The sequence below is a fragment of the Mytilus galloprovincialis genome, chromosome 1, assembly GCF_965363235.1.
Source record: "Mytilus galloprovincialis chromosome 1, xbMytGall1.hap1.1, whole genome shotgun sequence".
NCBI classification, from domain to species: Eukaryota; Metazoa; Mollusca; class Bivalvia; order Mytilida; family Mytilidae; genus Mytilus; species Mytilus galloprovincialis.
In genome coordinates this window covers 39,220,029-39,239,912 of record NC_134838.1, presented here as the reverse complement: position 1 = coordinate 39,239,912, position 19,884 = coordinate 39,220,029, and the positions used below count along the sequence as shown (strand labels likewise).

The following is a 19,884-nucleotide window of genomic DNA, read 5'->3' as shown; positions in this document are numbered from 1 at the left end:
ATAGACACATGTCTCTTATATATATTATGATCTATTATGAAGCCCAGGTGCACAATGCGTTAGCACATTACAGTCGAATAAGAAAGAAGGAGCAAATTTTCGGTAAGAGGGCAGATAAACCATCATAAGTCGAAAAAAAAACCAGACAACATGCAACACGGTGAAGACATGGTCTGGAAAAGGAAAAGAAACCCCATTAAAAGACAAGCTAGACCTCAAAACACTGTAGACAGCCCTGGTAATATTATACTATCGATATAATTATATGAAAATGTCTCATTTTAAGCCAAGCACAATGAAGTTAGCTGACTTTAAATTTTTAGCTCTTTTTCTCCCTTTTCATCGACTTTAAATACTTATAATTCAAAAACTTTTTTTTATTTACATACATTCAATGATTCAATCAACACATGTGTGTATATTGACTGATTCAGAAAATTGACATTGTTTTTCTCTGTAAACCTATTAAAGTTTTTCTAGTATGTGGTGTTTTTAATAGAAGATATACGGTAAAAACAGTATGCAAAGTGCTTCTCGTTTTGTTCTCGATTGCATCACGAGACTTCCTGTTACCCTACTTTGACCCTAAGACGATTCTTCGGATGGGCTAAATATTTTGACTAAGTGATCAATATGTGATTTGTTTACCTTAAAAACTAATTTGTGAATTGAAGAATACGATTTAAAAATGTCAGAGAAGAAGAGAGAAAGAGAAATTTCAAATGAATTCGATAACCAAATGCGAGGTAAGTCATTGTTTACATTTTAGGTGCTCGTCTGTCAAAACAATGATTTCGTCTGTCAGAATCATTAAATCCGATAACGGTTTTCCGATCATTTGTTCAAACGGTCTGATATACACTTAAGATGAATTGATTTACGATGTAGATGATACACAATCCTCTTAGAACTGACACTTCTAACATCCTGATCTATTTCCTTAGTTAGGTAGAGTTTGACCTCGCTTAACCCCTTAGGACTAAAATATTGTCCACTTTATAGCCAGGGATTTCCTAATCTCCTAGGATTGTATTCCCTAAAGTGTATTCAAAGCAGTCAACTAAATACAAGATAAATGTTTTTTTGTGTATGCATGTATTTCTTTCTTAAGTTACTGCATTGCACATTATATTTTGAAATGTTTTCTTTTCTATTTTACATTTAATTCAGAGATATTTTTGACAAATTAGAAGACCAATGGCAGATCCAGGGGGAGGGTTCCGGTGGTTGGAACCCCCTTTTTTGGATGATCAATGCATTTGAATGGGAACATTCCAACCCCAAGAATACTGCCACCCCCTTTTTTTTGGACGATCAATGCATTTGAATGGGGACATTCCAACCCCAGGAATACTGCCACTGTAATCATATTATCTGCATCTGCCAAAGATTGTGTTTGAATTTTTAAAATATCGCTATCTGTGATAATGTACATGTAGCATCTGCTATTATTTCAGTACAGAGTAATGTATATACACAAATGTATAAGTTTGTCCATATTAAAAAGATCAGATTTACATTTGGTTTGATAGTCTCTAAACATGGTATTAAATTTGCCAAATATGGTGAGAATATTGGAGTACGACTGTCAATTGAGTCTGTCCTGCTTGTTTTGCATAAGCATCTATTTATTAAGTACTGCTTTACAGCGAAGAAGGAATTAAGGTGTTTATAAGTTTGAAGTATGGGCAATGCCACTAAAATAAAAGTCTGACCATTTAAACTGTAGGAAACAAGTATATGATATGAATACTACATTTGTAACTTCATATACATGTAGTGGGTCTCATTCAGGATTTTTTTTTAAGCGTCACATGTGAAAGTCGAATATTAAGCGTGAAACAGGAAACGAAGGCCGACAGGACACAGGAAATTACATGCACTATTATGGCAACAAGAAGCGGAATACCGGATTCTCACTAAACAAGAAGCCAGATCTGAATTGATGAAGTACAAATGTACATGTACAAATATGATTAAATAACTCAAATAACTCACATCTGTACCAAAAATAAAGACAAAACTGCTTAGAGTAGAAATGGTGTTTAACTACAATGATATATTAATAAACAAGTACACAAAATTAAATTAGCTTACAATTTGGATTATAAAAAAGGTACAAAATGACATAAACACCATTATAAGGAGGAAAATTATATGAGATATAGAATGAAGACTTGAAACTTTTGAAATTAAAGTTTTACAAATCTCTGAGATTTAACTTGAGTCATGCATAACTAGCTGACAGAATTTGTATGTGTACTGCTAAGTTCTACTCGTTGATGATATCTTGATTTTAGTCAAGGTTATAAAACATTATACTGTTGGATTAACTTTGATGTTTTGGAATTAGGGGGAAATATTTGAAAACTGTAAATTAACAAATTATTGCATGTACAATGTAATTAATGCCATGTAATATTGCAACTTTTGAAGGATGGACAAAATGTCAAGATCAATTATTGCTTTTTCTAGTAAAGCTGACTCACTAAGACTAAGTATATCAGTGTATCCATTTAGATCAGAATGCATATTCTATTAAATCATTGACTTTTTGTGATGGTCACCCAGTGAGTGACATATACATTATTTTATTCACATTAGTAAAAACTAAGCTTTCAATAATATCTTGCTTTACAGTAGATACTATATCGAAACAATGGTTTTGATGTACAAAGTATGTAGATGTCTGTTCTAGAAGATTAATTGTCTTTAGTGGAAGATTAATTGTTATGAATCAGAAAAGGTTAATATATATTTTCAAAATTGCAAAAAGAGGTATTTGGAATTTAAAAAAAAATCAGCTGATTGGAATTTTATTAACTTATTTTAATGATACTTTTACAATTTTAAGAATTTAAAAATTGTAAAAGTGTATAGATATGATTTATTATATCATTATTATTCATGCATAGTAAGATTAGAACATCATCAATTGATAGACTACAATGTAATTGGCCCTGAGTCAACATTTATACTGAACAATTGTAGATGTACAAATGTACATGTAACCTACAAAACAAAAGCTTATTCTTAGAAATTAGAAATAAATTGGCATACTCAAAAAGTTTCATACCCATTCACCCCTATAATATTGTGAGGGAATATTTCACTACATGTAATTTGTTTTAAATAATTTCTATACTTGGGGAAACATTAGTTTAATCTGGTTAATTTATACAATGTATTATATCATGATCACCAATTCAAGGAAATAGTAATGTTGTTGTGTAGTCAATTTGTTCCAACAATTTATTTCCAATTACAGTTGTATTATCAATGATTATAATGTAAGTATTCTATTCAGCATTTATAATGGAGTTACTCATGAAACAAAAGAAATTGATGTATTACTGTAATAAAACAACATTTTAACAGTTGTTAGACAAATTATGTCTACTTAGATTTGGCAACATTTCAGTATTTTGTGAATCATTTTTGTGGTAACATTTCGGATGCATTGATGCAGAAAGTTTTAAGGAACCAATTGCTATTATCATTTTTAGTATAATATAATTATAATAATTAGTGTACAATCAATTTGATGTGTATGGATTACATAACCTGTCAGGGTTTCCATTTGCAATAAAGTTATATTATACACAGATCAATTTTGCCCTATATTGATTTGTGATGATCTACTTAACTGTAGTACAGTTTTTACGCTTAATCACAAGGCCTATAGATGGCACTGGGTTGTAAAATTGCTTACATGCTTGTAAAATTTTCTAAACAAGCCAACAGCATCCACCTAAAATTTTCAAAAAACTGAACTTCAGGCTCTTGGGCTCAAAAGCTGAGTACATGTGCAACTATAAATGCTATATCAGCATGTACATTGTCCATTACTTACATGTACAAAAATGTATATTTGTACAACTGGAAAATAAGGTGATATTAGTATGTAATGTCCTTCCCTACACCTATATCACCCTTCTCTGTCGCTCAGTAATTCTTGTATCAAGACTTCAAAACTAGACTAGACATTAACAGTGACGTCACAATGCAAGAGGAGACCTTATCAAGCTTGCTTTCGTCAAGCGTAAAACTGTCTTAGAAAGAGGAAAAAATACCAGTAATAGAACGATAAACAGACAATCAGGTTTTCTTCGTATAGATATTGTAAAATATCAGCCGCTTGACACAATGTGAAACTTTTTAGCTCGTTCGCTACACTCACTCGCCAAAAAGGTTCACATTGTGGCTTGCGGCTGATATTTTACGATATCAATGTGTAGAAAACCCGATAATCTATACTGAACTACAATGTTCAATGTTGTGTTTTGGTCAACTTTTGATCTGATAGCCACAATCAGTCATGGCCAGTCCTTCTTTCCAGAGTTACAGTGTTATGACTCACAGAATACAACTGACTCTGAGCACAAGAATTTTAATTTTGTCTTTAGAAACACAATTGTGGCTAGTAGTGTTACTAGTGCTACAGTATATTCATGTAATACTCTATATAGCACCGAAACACACATGATGGGAGAGATTAATCATCAGTTATCAAGTTTTCTTTGTATTGTTTCTTGACTTGTTTTTTGTTTTCCTTTTCTTTGATATGACTTTTGTTGCTCCTTTTTTAACTTTGCTTAAACCTCTACACTTTTATTAAAAACTTAAATTATACCTAAGAAACAACAGTGTATACTTAAAAATTTGAACTTATCTATAATGTTAGGTGTTGAATTGAATTTTCTATTATACACAGTTTTTAAAAGGAAAAATCTCTCTGATTATGGCTTATGTTTGCTTAGTGTAAGTTCTCTATAATATAAATGATATGAATGAAGATGGGAGATACAAATATGAACAAACTAAAGTAGTTGGCATTGTATATCCACATCAATCTATTACCTGTATGTCAATAAACATTTCACATTTCTGCAAGTCTTTTTATTAAAAGGAAATTACTGTGTTGGCATTGAAAGGTGGAGATTTTAATTATAGTTACTGCACATTTTTTAGATACAACAGAAGGAATAAGAGATTTTAATGACAATCTGACACTTTCCAATTGTAACTATATACAGGTAAAAGTACTTTTTTTCTGGTACCTTGTTCAGTAGAATGGATTTTAGATAGAGTTTGCAATTAAGTTGATGAATTCTATTAAAACAGCTTAGCTAACGTCATTGATTTTGGATTTTCCTAATTTTTATTCATTCTTTCACAGTCCTGTTCTTTTTAAAAATTATTGGGAAGGACATAGTGCAAAAAATTTCAATATATAGGTGTCATGGTGTCATGGGAAACTGTCGGGCCTTGGGCTAGACCTGCAGAAATTGTTTAGAGTAACACACTGCATCATATGTACTGTTACAACTTCTACTAAATTATCAATGAAATTAACACTAACTTCTACTAAATTATCAATGAAATTAACACTAACTTCTACTAAATTATCAATGAAATTAACACTAACTTCCACTAAATTATCAATGAAAATATCACTTCTTCTTTAACTAATAATTACATTGTACTATCTATGATCATCTATAATTAAGATTCTTTTTCGCTGATTAGTTTATAGAGTTCGCTCTAGATCTGTACACTGACAAACTACATGTACTAAAACTATGCACTTACTATTAGTACATAAAATTGAGAATGGAAATGGGGAATGTGTCAAAGAGACAACAACCCAACCATAGAAAAAACAACAGCAGAAGGTCACCAACAGGTCTTCAATGTAGCGAGAAATTCCGCACTCGGAGGCGTCCCTCAGCTAGCCCATAAACAAATATATACTAGTTCAGTGATAATGAACACAATACTAATTTCCAAATTATATGCATATTTTGATTTTCCTATTGTTAAGGAGCCTAATTATGTTAAATAAAGTGCTTTACTACAGTAACTTATTAATTTATGTTTATATACACAAGTACACACCCTTGATATCGCGGGTCCGTGACTGAATTAAAGTATATAACTATGCCTAAGCCTTATTTTAGTAATTGGTATTGTCATCTGATAAAGTCATGTCGATTATAAGATACACAGTTTTCTCTGCTTTCAAATCTTTCTGTTTGAACCCGTCGACCTGGAACTTATCAGATATTGGAAATATTAATTATTTGGAAAACAAAAGGTCCAGGCTATCCAGGAATGGGGTATTTTTTAATCAACAGCATTGTCCTATATTAGTTATCTTAGAAAGTCTTGCTGATTGCTGAATAAAGCTACATTAGGGAACAATTTGACAATGATTGAATTTAGTAGTGTCAGCCCTTTGATTATGACCCGTGTATATAGCAAAATCCTAAATACACCGTTTGGTGGTGCGCCTGTCAAATGCGGAACGTACAGATAAGGTAATAGCTAACAGGTGAATATACTATTGGTATCGGTATCGGATTAGACCCGGAACTTGTTAATTATTGGCAATATTAATTAATTATGTGGAAAACAAAAGGGTCTGGAGTGGTGTAATTTTTAATCTACACCATTGTCCTATATTAGTTATATATAGAGTTGAATTCTTTGATTTGTCATTTTTACCCGATGACGGCTGACAAATTGGACCTCGTAATTTTAGTATTATAGATGTACATGTAGATAAGGGAAAAAATTGGAAAAACTTCTATGACACATACTGTGTCATAGCATTACATTAACCCAACAATACAGGTTCACTGAAACTTGACTTCCTGATTGACAGGTCACCCAACAATGCATCAGTGGCAGTGCTCCAGCTAGAAATTAATAGGGACTGGGTGCCAGTGGAGGGCAGGGCACTTTATTAGAATAGAATCGAAAAGGGCAATGCTCATTTTTTTTTTGGTCTACGTTTCTGTGTATTCCATTTTGGCTTTATACCATTGTGGTAGAGAAAAGGGAAAGAAATGACCTTTTATATACATGTATAATGCAACATAACATATTTGAAGGTACTTGAATTATAAAGGTTAAGAATGTAAAACCTATTTAATCTTTAAGTATTTACACTTATATTTCATAACTACATCCTTTGTACATTTGATAACATACAGTACATTTCCTATTTGTTGTGTGTTGTAAAAAATATGCAGGTTAAACGTTAGTGACTGAAATTACTAATTTTATGTTTTTTCAGCTAAAAAAAAAAATGGCCTTCTGGTAAACTATTTCAGAATAATGAATTTAATACAATGTATCTATTGAATTTTACTTTGGTTCTGGTCTTTTATGACTGATACTATTCGGATGGTGTTTTTCACATGATTCAATGTATAAAAACACAATTAAGTGTTTAAAAATGTGAAGGTCTTGATATCACATGTAAGTACTAGAAAAGTTCTTGACTTAAAATTTTAATTACAAAGTCTACATGTAACTCCTATTCATATATCAAACCATGTCAGAATCATTTATCTTTCAACCACAAATATTGTTCCTGGTTGCCTACTTATACAGTTGCCCGTTTTCAAAATGCAAAAATAAAGTAAGACTGTCCCATATAGTATCAATTCTGATTTAGACCAAAACAACTTTTATTTAGAGACCGTATTTTTTTCTTGGGAAGCTGCAAGATTTCATAGTATTAGATATTTTATTAACATAAAATTCATTACCAATGTTTATACCCAAGCTCTTGCCACTAGATATTGAAAGTTTTGTGTTATTGTGTTAAAACCGACATAAATCATATCCAGATGAGGTATTTTGTTAAAATATTTTGACATAGATATAATTGTTAGATTGGAATTTACAAGGCTTCCAGCTGTCTTATTGTTTTTAACAGTAAGGAGCACCTGTTTTATATACATATCATCATTTATTTATGTACAGTGTGAAAAAAAGGAGCTGTTAGATATAGATATACATAAACAAGACAGCAAACCAGCAAACCAGCAATACTTAAAAAACAAAAGATATCTTGATTCTTAATAAAACAAAAAAAGCTAGTGTCTAGACCACCATAATGCTTAGCTCTAATCAAAACTACTTTTTGAAAAATATCAGTAAGTAGTTATGAGTAAATCTTTATAAATTAGACTACAAATAGTTCCCCCAAAAGAAGTAACAGGTCAGAATGTTTTGACCACCAAAATTTTCCAAAAGACAGTTAAATAAATAAATGACAGACTCAATTTTGTTTTTTTGCAATAAAAATGATAGTGAGAACCAGCAGATATTCTTCATCCAGGATTACCAGCTGGGGAAAAAAGATTTCAAGAACTCTTGACTGGATAAGATGGGATATTGAAGTGATAAGTTTGAATCACCAGAATTTTATTTTGACATCTACCGATGATGGACATGGAAATCGGAAACATATCCCTGATTAGATTTAAATGCAAATATGGAAATGCGTAGCCTTGTCATATTATTATAGTACCAGGAATAATAAAATTCTTAATGACTCCTGTACATTGCATTTACATTTCATTTAACCCAACCAGGCTTGACAATTAGATTATTCTTGTACTAAACACGTAAGGTGTAACTTTACTTGTAGATGTACATGTACATTGTAAATGAATTAACAATGTGATGTAATTATGACTGCCAATGAGATAGTATCCTAAGACGCAATAAACAAACATATAGAGGAAAAACTGGCCTTCTTTTACTTAAGGGGTTCCAACCCATAAAGAGCTATACTAAACAATTCTTAACCCCAAACCTTACCCTAACCTATACTTAAACCTAACACTAGCCCTAACCCTAAAACCTAATCCTAGCCCTAACCCTAAAACCTAATCCTAGCCCTAACCCTAAACTAAAACATCTTGTAACCTAACCCTAAACTAAAACATCTTGTAACCTAACCATAACCATCAATGAACCTCAACTCTAAAGTAGGGACCCTTAAAGTAAAAGAAGGCAAAAAAACTTGCATGTGCAGTATTCAACCATACGAGGACAGTCTGGAATACACATGTAATTATGTAATATTACGGATTACAAATGTGTCGAGGTTTCTGATTGGATAACAACACAGAGATGTCAGTATATATTCAGGAAACTGCCGGGGTATATACGACGTTTTTATCCCCAATTGGAACCTCAAAAACGTCATCATAACACCGGTTACTATGTGACGTAGTCATAAGCTATCAGACTGTCAGAGGTTCACAGAGGGAAAATAATGACGTGCTTCAGTCAATAATACATTTTTGATACAAAATCACGCAATTAACACTTTTAATACTTTAACATGATGTTAAAAGTGTTATGATAAATTATTACATACACGATAAAATTATGTTCACAGCAAATTAGAAAATCCTTCACGTATGCCGAACATATCAGGTTGGGTTTTTCAATATATATGTGTTGTCAACAAATACCTGCACTGGAAAATAACATTAAGTCAGGGGTAATCCGTAATATATGTGTAATTCAGGTCTCAGAAAGGGTATATACTGTGACATTCCCGGCTTAGGGCTTATATCCCCTTCGCCTTCGGCTCAGGGGATATAAACTCTAAGCCGGGAATGTCACAGTATATACCCTGTCTGAGACCTGAATAACATATAATATATCAAGCTCTAAAAACTTATGATTCAATGTTTAACAGAAACTATCAGAAATCTGCCATCAACACAAACATTATGTATCTCACTTGAGAGAAGTACTCCTTCATAATTTATAAATTATATAACACTTGAAGTTTGACACTACACAACAGTGCAAAAGACTCCATGCTAACATACTAAACAATAAAGTTCAAGGTTTGTTTCCAGTGATTCTTATATCAAGAAATTCACAAGAAGGAAAACTAAGTGATATTTACTTGATAAAATATTGGACTAGACACAAGGACATGGACTAAAATGTAAACACAAAAAAAAAATCTTAAATGTTGTTCTTGAAAAGAAATAGGATATGTTTGAAAAAATTAAAAAGCTGTTGGTGAAATGTATTTTTTTTAAAGATTTTTAAATATTTATACAAAACCAATTTATTGAAGAAGATTTAACAATAAGCTTAAACTCCTTTTTCCATTGATAGAAGCATTATTGACACTAAGCTTAGGCTTTAGGTTAAAATAATTAAAAACAATTTTGTAAGTTAGGGTTTCAAACTAATGCAATAGACCAGCTAAGGTCAGTAGCTGGTGTCCTGTTTAATCAATGGAAGGCCTACAGTAATATGCCTGCCTGTCTGTTAGTATATTTGTCCATCACAAATCATTTCCGCTTTCTAACTTAAACCCTTGGCCTTGGGTAATAAAACTTGGCATGATTATTCACTACTACTTGAAAGTGTGTCAGGTACAAGGAAGAAATCGAATGACATTTTAAATTCATTGAAAGTCACGGTCAATGTAGTAAACTTTGTTCAACTTGGCCATCCCTGTTCAATGTACCATTGTTTTAGCTCTTTAGTTTTAAATCTTTTGGAGTTTTGAGATGAGTTATTGGTGCGTCAGAGAATTCTGCTTTCTGTGGGTTAAAATTAAGCTATATTTAAATCTAATGTTCCATCAGTGTTTACTTGTATACTCAAGAAGGCACCTCTGGACTCTGTCACTAACCTCTAGTTAATAATTATGATTTGAAATTATTTATTCAGGCAACAGTACTGATTTTGGTCTTTTTTCAGCTTTGAAAATGTCATTAAAACAAACTAATACTCCCTTCCGTTAACCTATTAAAAATAGTGGCAGACCCAGGGGCGGGCCGGGGTGGTGGTGGTGGTGGTGGGGGTTCCGGGGGTTGGAACCACCCCCCTTTTTGTCCTGGGTTGGGAACCCCCCTTTTTAAAATGGCTGGATCCGCGCCTGAATATCTTTATTAGTTTACTACTAGTATCAATTAAGTTAAGTTAAGGTAAGTTTAATATGTATCTTAAGTTGTTTACATAATCATGTTTAAAATCTATAATTGAAGTATCCAGAGTATTTAGAGAAATAATTACAAACTCACTTGTAACAGATTTCTATATGGGTTGTATTTGATTTAACAAATTAATGTAATTTTAATACACAAGTTTATACTTCATACAATGTAGTTATGAAAAATAACACTGAAGCAAGTTTAATTAGCTTTTACAGAAAGTTTGTCTTGGCTTTTTGTTTAAATATGTTCAATATGCTTTGTAACTTTTAATTGTGTAACCAAAGTTTTAAGAAAATAGATAAGAAATATACCTGTACATATAAGAATAAGACGGTGAGGTTCATTTCTTATTTGAATGTCTATTTCTTCTGGAATGCCCTATTTACAATAACCTCAGAAGAGATATCACTGATTATATAAAAAAATACCCCAGTTTAGATAGTTTAAATATAAATGATCTTTTTTCATGGATCATGATTAATGAAGATAGCAGATTTTTATCTATTTTATGTGCATACCTGGATAAAGGCCTGCAACTAAGAAAATCAGAAAATTAGTTAAATACTCTAAAATATATCAAAATTATCTCCCCTTGACCACTGATCCTTTCTTCATGCATTTGAATTATTATTTTATGTTTCTTTAATCACTCTGTAATGTTTATGTCATGTTGTAATTAATGTTATGCTCTTAATGGGCCCTTTAATTTGGAAAATAAAAAATATTGTATTGTATATCATAATACAGTAGTACTTTGTTCTATGTGCATTTTTTGCATGAAATATTAAACTTGAGTACTATTGTGTATTTACATGTACATACAAGTATGGTACCATGCTCATCTTTTACCCACCTTGCCATGCAGTACTGATTCTTGTTGCGTTTTGCAGTTATGTTACAAATGCCAACAAATTATCAAATTATTAACAGAACTTAATTTGTTTGATAAATCTAAACATGTATATAAATTATTATAATTGCGATACCCACCCTGTCTCATTATTTGCAATAATACAAACCTCACAATAATTTCTGAATTTACAGTCTAGTACAAACTAAATCAGCCTAGCAAAATGTAAATTAAATATTATCAAGCAAAAAATGAACAGCCAGAAATAATGTAATAAAAAGGGAAATAATCCATGCCTATTTCGTTCAAATTGTTTGTACTTTGGACTTTATAATTGTTGTTTAATGTTTAAAACAATGTTTGATATTACATGATGCTCCTCATGTGAGCCAATTAAGTGGAAAAATTTACATTATCTTCTTCTGCCTTTGCAAATTAAAATTTTCTCAATTTTGCACGGCTCTAATCAGGTAACTTAGTTATTCAACTTAATAGCATGCGTTTATAATTATGTATTTAGTTTGTCTGTAAATAAAATTACAAAAGTCTGAAAATTAAAGAGTTTAATTAAACACTCCTATGCTGACATGAGCCATGTATATTTTGGCAAATAAGATGACAGTTTTTTTCCTTGAAATATTTATTAGAATATTTAAGGTAATTCTATATAATCTAAAAGTACTCAAAGAGAGACAACTCATGTGGATTAAGTCTGAATTCAATATGTACATTTTTGTTCATTTCCCCCATTTGTAAGGAGTGCAAAACCCATTTAAAAACTATTTTTTTCATCAAATTTTCATGTCGTTGCAGTTAAAAAAAATTAGTAATGTTTTTATCGTCTACTTATATTCCTCTAGACTTTAGACAACCAACAATTAATCTACATATATTGTGCTGATTTTGAGTTAAGGTGCATCCAGTTGTCATATAAACAACTTGAAATTAATTATTGATGAATTCATAAGTCTTTGTGATAGGAAATTTTTAAGTGAGTTTTTGTCAGTATTCGTTTCTGCTGAATTTATATAAAAAAAACTTGTATTTGACCCACAAGTTTATGAAAATGCATCTGAGGGTCCTTGAAAATTACTTATTTTTATTCAGCGTTTCATACACTTTATTTTCTGCACCTCTAGCTACCGCTCAAACACTCACTTAAAAAAGGAAAGCTATTTTTTTTTTTGGAGATTGTGTTTTTTTTTTTGTAAACTGTTTCACATTTTGTCAGGGGTTATTAATAGCCTACTATAATGTGGTAGGTGTTTGTGTTCATTGTTGAGGATTGTTATGTGACCTAAAGTTGTTAACACACTCAACCTTTTGTCTTTAGTGGATAGTTGTCTTTTTTTTTTATCATAATACATCTCCTTATTTGTATATTGATTATTCTTGTGTCTTCACTCTTCAATTATGATAAGTTTGAATGCTCAAATATTTAATAATATTTTTTAAACCATCAAACTATCTTTTATTGTCAGAAAATTTAAGTAGTTATTTCCTAATGATTGCTCAATCAATTACAACTGATAATTGAAAGTACATGATGTTTTCCTGTATGGTTTGAAGCTTACAATCTATTATATGTAAATAATTACTCTTGAGGCTGCAAGGCCAAATGTTTTGAAACAAATATGATGTAACCACTTTTATGTAACCACTTTTAGAAACTACAGGCCAAATGTTTTGAAACTTTATATCAGATTTGATGATGGGATATTATCTATAAAGTATAAACGTATCATCTTTTAACGATAAACAGCTGATGACAAGCAAGGTGCATATAATGAACATGTTCATCATTATATCTGAAACAACATGGTCAATTTTAAATAAATTTGCAGGAAAGATGTATAAATGATTTGAAACTTTTGATAATTGGGAGACCCTTTACACACAATTCAGTCATCATGTAATGATGGAGTCTGGCCTCCAGTCCGAACCATCTCTTTGTATCTGTCTACTGTGGAGTAGAGAGCCAGGATCCCAGGAGTAATGCTGATCCAGTGGCACATAGATTACATTGAAACACAATGTTCAACATTTCATTTTCTCTGAAACCACTTGACCAATGTTTAACCTTCCTTGGCAGGAATGATAATATAGAATCAGAGGCAGATTTAGGGGGTGACCTCAGCCCTTCTTTTGTGGAAAAATTTGGTTGATTATATAGGGAATCACTGAGGCATGACTGGAACAGGCCCTCTTAGGCAGTCACTGGCCCCCTGCTTATGAATAATTCAGGAACCCCCAACTGAGAAGGTCTTCTATAAATGGTCCTCATTTGGTTTTTTAATATTAGGCAAGAGATATTTTATTCAAGGCATATAAATCAAGATGTCTAGGTAAATGTAACACTGGTTTCTTATTCATCTTTCAAATTTAAAATAGCCACGCTTTCCATAGTATTCAATAAGTCTTATATCTAGGGTTTCTGCTAAGGAGAAGAAAGACAGGAACAAATCCAAGTTTTATACACAAAAGTTTGACATTCATCTCAAAAATAAGTTATCTCTAAACATGGAAAACAGTGGCAGATCCAGAACATTTCATAAATGGGGGCCTGCTTACTGACCTAAGGAGGGGGGCTTCTGTCATACTTCAGTGATTCTCTATATAATCAAAACCAAAATTTTCCCACGAAAAGGGGGGGGGGGGGAGGGCGTTGTCCTGAATCCGCCTAAAGGTTTTCTGGGGTTGATAACACTTTATTTTTATTTCAGTTAAAAAATTGTTTTATTACATAAGTATCTTCCATAACACAGACCATTTACCTAATGAGCACATTTACACATCCTAACATCTGTTTATCAGATAATGGTGCCCCATTAGCACACAAGCTGTTTACTAAATCCTCATTTTAATATTTTTATTGAAAGATAAATACCATGTTTACAAACATGTAATTATTTTCTCAAATATAGATTACCATGTGTACACATAACTTGTCATTGTTCTTTTTGGTAACAATGTCAAGTTCAGTTCAGGTCACGGTTCGGTGACCTTTGTTTACCCATATGACCAATGGACTGTTCCAACAGAAAGCGATGACCCACTTCTTTATTTACGCTAAGGTTACAAATTTTGTCAAGAAGAGAATGAGTCCTGATTTCCGGAATTAGTGATTGAATTTGTAATACCATGTGATTATACTCCTGTGTATTGACTATTGACTTTGTCATTGTTTGTGTATTGGTGATTGTCAACTAAATTTTACAATTGCATTCATCTGCGAGTGTGACACCAAAGCAATACTATTTTTTACCAATGATGAGTTGCAGAACTTGATTAAGGCTTAATATGACTTCACCTGGGGATCCTAAAAATTTCTATTTAACGAGATCAACATCTCTAAGAAGATCCAAACGAAAATCTACTGGATTTTATGGACGTAAGTACAACATTTTCAAATTTTCATGGTTGACAAAATTCACAGTTAAAAGATTTTTTATGAATGAAAGGATTGCCGCCTTGTGTTTAAAATATGTTATCTTGTGATCAACAAATTAGCCTATGATAATTACAATTGGTTAATCTGATAAGAAGGTAATACACATCATTCAGATAATAAAATGTTTAAAACAGGATTTTCAGTAAAATAATGAAGAAGGGTGTGGATAATAAAATTTATATTAAAAGAACTGCTTGTAAGTTTTTTGCATGTACATGTATTTTTATGGGGTATACCATCCACTTTACATTTTTGTATATACATGTATCTATCAGAGTGTTGTCTACACCACGGTCAGCGAGTGTTGTTCGAATCATTCATGGCATACTAGAAATAAGTAAATGACATCAAATATAAAATCAAGTACTTTAAACATGTTAAACATTTTTGAAATAAGAGATTATGAAATTAAAGAAGTCGTGTTTTTCCTTTTTTATAAGCTTTTTATTTTTGAAGAGACAGTGGAAGAAAGAGTACATAACATGTACATGTAGACTCTTTCAAGCAATTTTAATTACAGTAGATATTTGAGATTCCTCCTCTCTAAATATTTGTCCATTTCTGTTTTATACAACAAAAAATTATTCCATTATATATAATACTTGGAATGTACATGTATAATACATTGTTTTGTAATTGTCTCTATAAAACTTTATGATTTTGCTAAATTGTGATTTAGATTATATAGGGTCAACAATCAAACTGGGCATGGAAGGACTTCAAATTTGTTATAAAAAATCAATGATGTTAGCATTCTAACTTCCCCTGTATCAAGGTACAAATGTACATGTATAATGTATTATATAATTTGTAATATGCATTCATTCATAAAGTTTAAGAAATGTAAACTATGACCCAGACATAATTGTAAATCAGAAATCAATACGAAAGTAACAGCATTGTATGTACAGTTAAAAGGATTGGGCATTGTGAGTTGTGAAAATTGGAAACAAACCAGATAAAACGGACAATAGAAATAATGACTATAGTATAGAAATTAAATAAATATTATGCAATTGAACGGTGTTGACATTTTGTATTTTAGAAGGTTATGGGAAGATATATGATCTTCCTATGTACAGAAATGTACATGTAGTTCACTTATATATATGTTCTATAATTTTTGTGATACACCAAATGCGGCCCACATGTACAATAGACTATTTTCATATTACCGACTTTTGACTTAGGATTATATAATTTGCCAACTGGTTACCTTGGACATCATGGTACTCGGTCAAGTAAGAACAACCAAAATAAGTAAAATCGAAACATATACATTGTAATCATTGTAATTTGAGGGGAAAGTTTTCTGTTTTCCGATGATTTGTATTAAACAAAAAATATCAAGCAGATATTTTCCCAAAAAATTGTACTGTTTGAAAGCTTGGTTTTACTTCTTTAGCTTGCTCTTACCTGACTTGGTACCATGATGCTCAAGGTAACCAGTCGACAAATTATATAATCTTGAATCAAAAGTCGGTAATATGAAAATAGTTTATTCAACTCTCTTTAGATTCTGCTTTTTCCTTGATCATCCTTCTCAAGAGGGCTGCTCATTGGTGTCCACTTATGTTTCTATCTTACTTTGTAAAAAGATATACATGTATATATGTTTTATATGAATAAGAGAAGTTTATGAGTTATTATATTTCAAATTTCACAAGTAAAATATCGGTTAATGTAGAAATATATTTAAGTTACCACCTTTCAGTTTGCAAATTTAGAATAAAATGTACATTTTAATTTAGAATCAAAGTTTGTTTTTAATATCCATTGAATTTATTGCCCACATAAAAGGACTCATTATATATACTTTGACTCCTCATTGCTTTTATACTTTTTATATTACTGCAAAATTCTACAAAAATCCATTGCATGTTGTGTATTAAATAATATATAGAAGCATTCCATATTCCAATGGCAGTGGTGGATCCAGAATTTTTTTTAAGTGGGGGTCCACTGACTGCCTAAGAGGGGGCCTGCTCCAGTCATGCTTCAGTGATTCCCTATATAATCAACCAATTTTTCCCAGAAAAGGGGGGAACCTAGCCTGGGTACCTTGACAAAAACCTCTAAATCTGCCTCGAGCTCTGAAAGGGGCTTTTGAATGAGCTTGTTCTCTCAAAAAAGGAATTAGCTTGAACTGGTATCATATACCGGTAAACTCACTTATAGAAACATGCTGATGAACTTTCATATTTTTTAAACAGAGTTGTATATAGTCTTGACAAACTCAGCAAGATACTATATGTTTCTCTTACTCTGAAATGTTGTATGTTACAAAAGTACAAAGTAACAAGCCCTACAGGGTATATACCCATGTGTTTTATGTAGGACAAGGCATATAAGGTAAAACTTCACATCACCATTTATTTTGTCTTTATATCAAATATTTATGCAAGTTGATATGTATTGTATTTACTTTGATAGTTTTGATGTAAATTTTACATTATGTCAGCGTTAATTGATCCTTGATATTATGCTGGGTCACGGCTTGGTTGTCAAAAAGGTTACACCTAGAAAAAATAATGAAGATATTATTTAAGAATGCCTGGAGCTCATATATGATCACGTGAATTTATTACACTGACAAATTCCTTTTGAAATATTAAGAACCTACAGTTAGATTTATAAGAAGATTAAGTTGGTCAATTATGATTGCCTGGTCATACATTTATACAAGTATAATCTTTTAAACTGTTACTTGACCTTTAAACTGTCAGTATTAGCACTTACACTGATTTCCTGCCTGTATTTTAAGAAGTACTTGTATATATTTAAACATTGGTCCTTTAAGATTTGGTAAATAATATAAGACCGCTGTGTTCTATAGTAAGATCTAACTTAAATGATGAGTTCACAGATATTTAACTCATAGAATTCTGCTGAGTGCTTGAAACTCTAAATCCAGTATTTTGATTGGTTGATTTCTGTGACTGAGTATGATAGGCTACTCAAACGTGTTGTGGCTGTAAGGACAGACGCTTAAGTCATAAAATATAAATTGGTTCTCTGAGGTCTTTTGAATTGCAATGATACTTGATTCCATGTACAGAATGACACTGATGGATAAATATTTGAACTTTTGAATTGAAATAGTAACTATTGTACATGTATTTCATACTGCATAATGCATTTGAATGTTCCACATCGTACCATATATGTTGAGAATTTAAATAGATAGGTTGGACTCTGGTAAACATATAAAGAGACTTTAATTTATTAAAATAAGAAACTTCAATTAATACTGTACAGAGATTTTAGTCAGTTTGAATGTCAAATAAAACAATTGCAAGAACCTTTATGTCCATATATTAACCAAATAGAAGAGAAAAATTTTATTATTAAATCCTTTTTATAGCCCTTACTTCTATATGGGTGACAGAACCATCGTTATCAATAAAATCCTTTGTCTAGCCCCTTACATCTGTAGGTGACAGAACCATCGTTATCAATTCAATCCCTTTTTCTAGCCCCTTACTTCTGTGGGTGACAGAAGCATCATATCTATTTACTGAGTGGTGAGATTGTAATAACTGTTGGTCTTGATCTGTCAGAGTCAATACAATCTATATTGATGATATATAAATAAACACTTATTTCATCAATAATCCGCCACTCAGAACTGATCATAATGTTTACTCATAAGCCTGTATCTATCTGCTAATGATTAATATCAGAAAGTGATTAGGGTTGGTCTCACAGACACTTCTACTGGCATGTGGTTATGCTACATTTACTTTTTGTTATGAATTTCATTGGCCTTGGTGAAAGTTTAAGTAAAAAATCAGTTAATCAGTTGTATTGACAAATGGTATTTGGCACAGACTCGCAAGAAATTTTTAAAACTTTGATCTATTTTTAGAAGCAAAATAATGGTCAGAGTTGATAAATACATTGTAGCAAATGTAGTTTTTTTAGTGTACACATATATTTTGAATATATATATATTTTCAATTCTTAGAAATTTTTCTTAACAAAGAATATATTAGATACATGTAAACAGAGGCAGATTTAGGGGGGATCTCCTAGACTTTGTAAATGTGCACATATATCGCTCCAAACATTGGTTGCTGATGATCAATCCTTTCAGTGTTCTCCACACAATTTTCAAATAGAACCATGGAAATTAGCATAGCATTGGCTTCCCAAAAAATATAGCATTTAGATAGAAAATAAAGCACCAGGCTACCACAGTGCTTTAATTTCCTGGGGAGAACACTGCGGCTTCGCACCACCCTTTTTCAAAATCCTGGATCTGCACTTGGTAAAACAAAAATACTGTACATGCGGATGCAAATTCAGGAGTGACAATTGCAACATATCTAGGTAATGTTACATCTTCAACTGGAAGAAGCCAATGAAAATAAGCATGTGCACATATGTTAATCTGTTAAATAGCTGTGAATATCATCTCCTGAATCATGACTAAAGTAATCTTTACACACATAAATATAAGTTGTAATCAAAGTTTCTTTAAAATTTGAGGGCATCAAGTTAAATCAAAACAGTTTCTTATCTGATCCACAGGAAATGCACAGACAAGATACACCAAAAGATTATCAGGTGCAGGAAGAAATAAAGTGACAGCTGGACTATGCTACCATTCTAGAATTTCCTATTATCTGACCATGCTTTTTTGGGGGGATTAAATTTGGCCTTTAACAAAACCCAGGTCACGCTCTTTAGAGATATCAGTTGAGTTGGAATGTCACACTCCAAGGTACTATTTTAAAGCCCATATGTTCCTTGGATTACATTTTTGCATTAGCTCAAACAAAAGAATAATTTGAGGGACAAAAAAA

General features: G+C 31.6%; 1 protein-coding gene across 4 annotated transcripts in view; it reads left to right on the top strand.

The window, feature by feature from the left end:
- LOC143073759 (SLIT-ROBO Rho GTPase-activating protein 3-like) overlaps positions 1-19,884 on the top strand; it is a 62,147-nt gene that overhangs the window by 3,105 nt on the left and 39,158 nt on the right. Inside the window, exon 1 of one of the 4 annotated variants that reach the window (XM_076249546.1) lies at positions 562-746. The exons of 1 other annotated variant lie outside the window; for it this stretch is intronic. In XM_076249546.1, the coding sequence (XP_076105661.1) occupies positions 689-746 (58 nt within the window). In that variant the 5' untranslated portion in view covers positions 562-688. Of the gene's footprint in view, positions 1-561; positions 747-14,684; positions 15,017-19,884 lie in introns of those variants that run through there. 2 more of the 4 variants (XM_076249518.1, XM_076249538.1) reach the window with 2 other exon arrangements.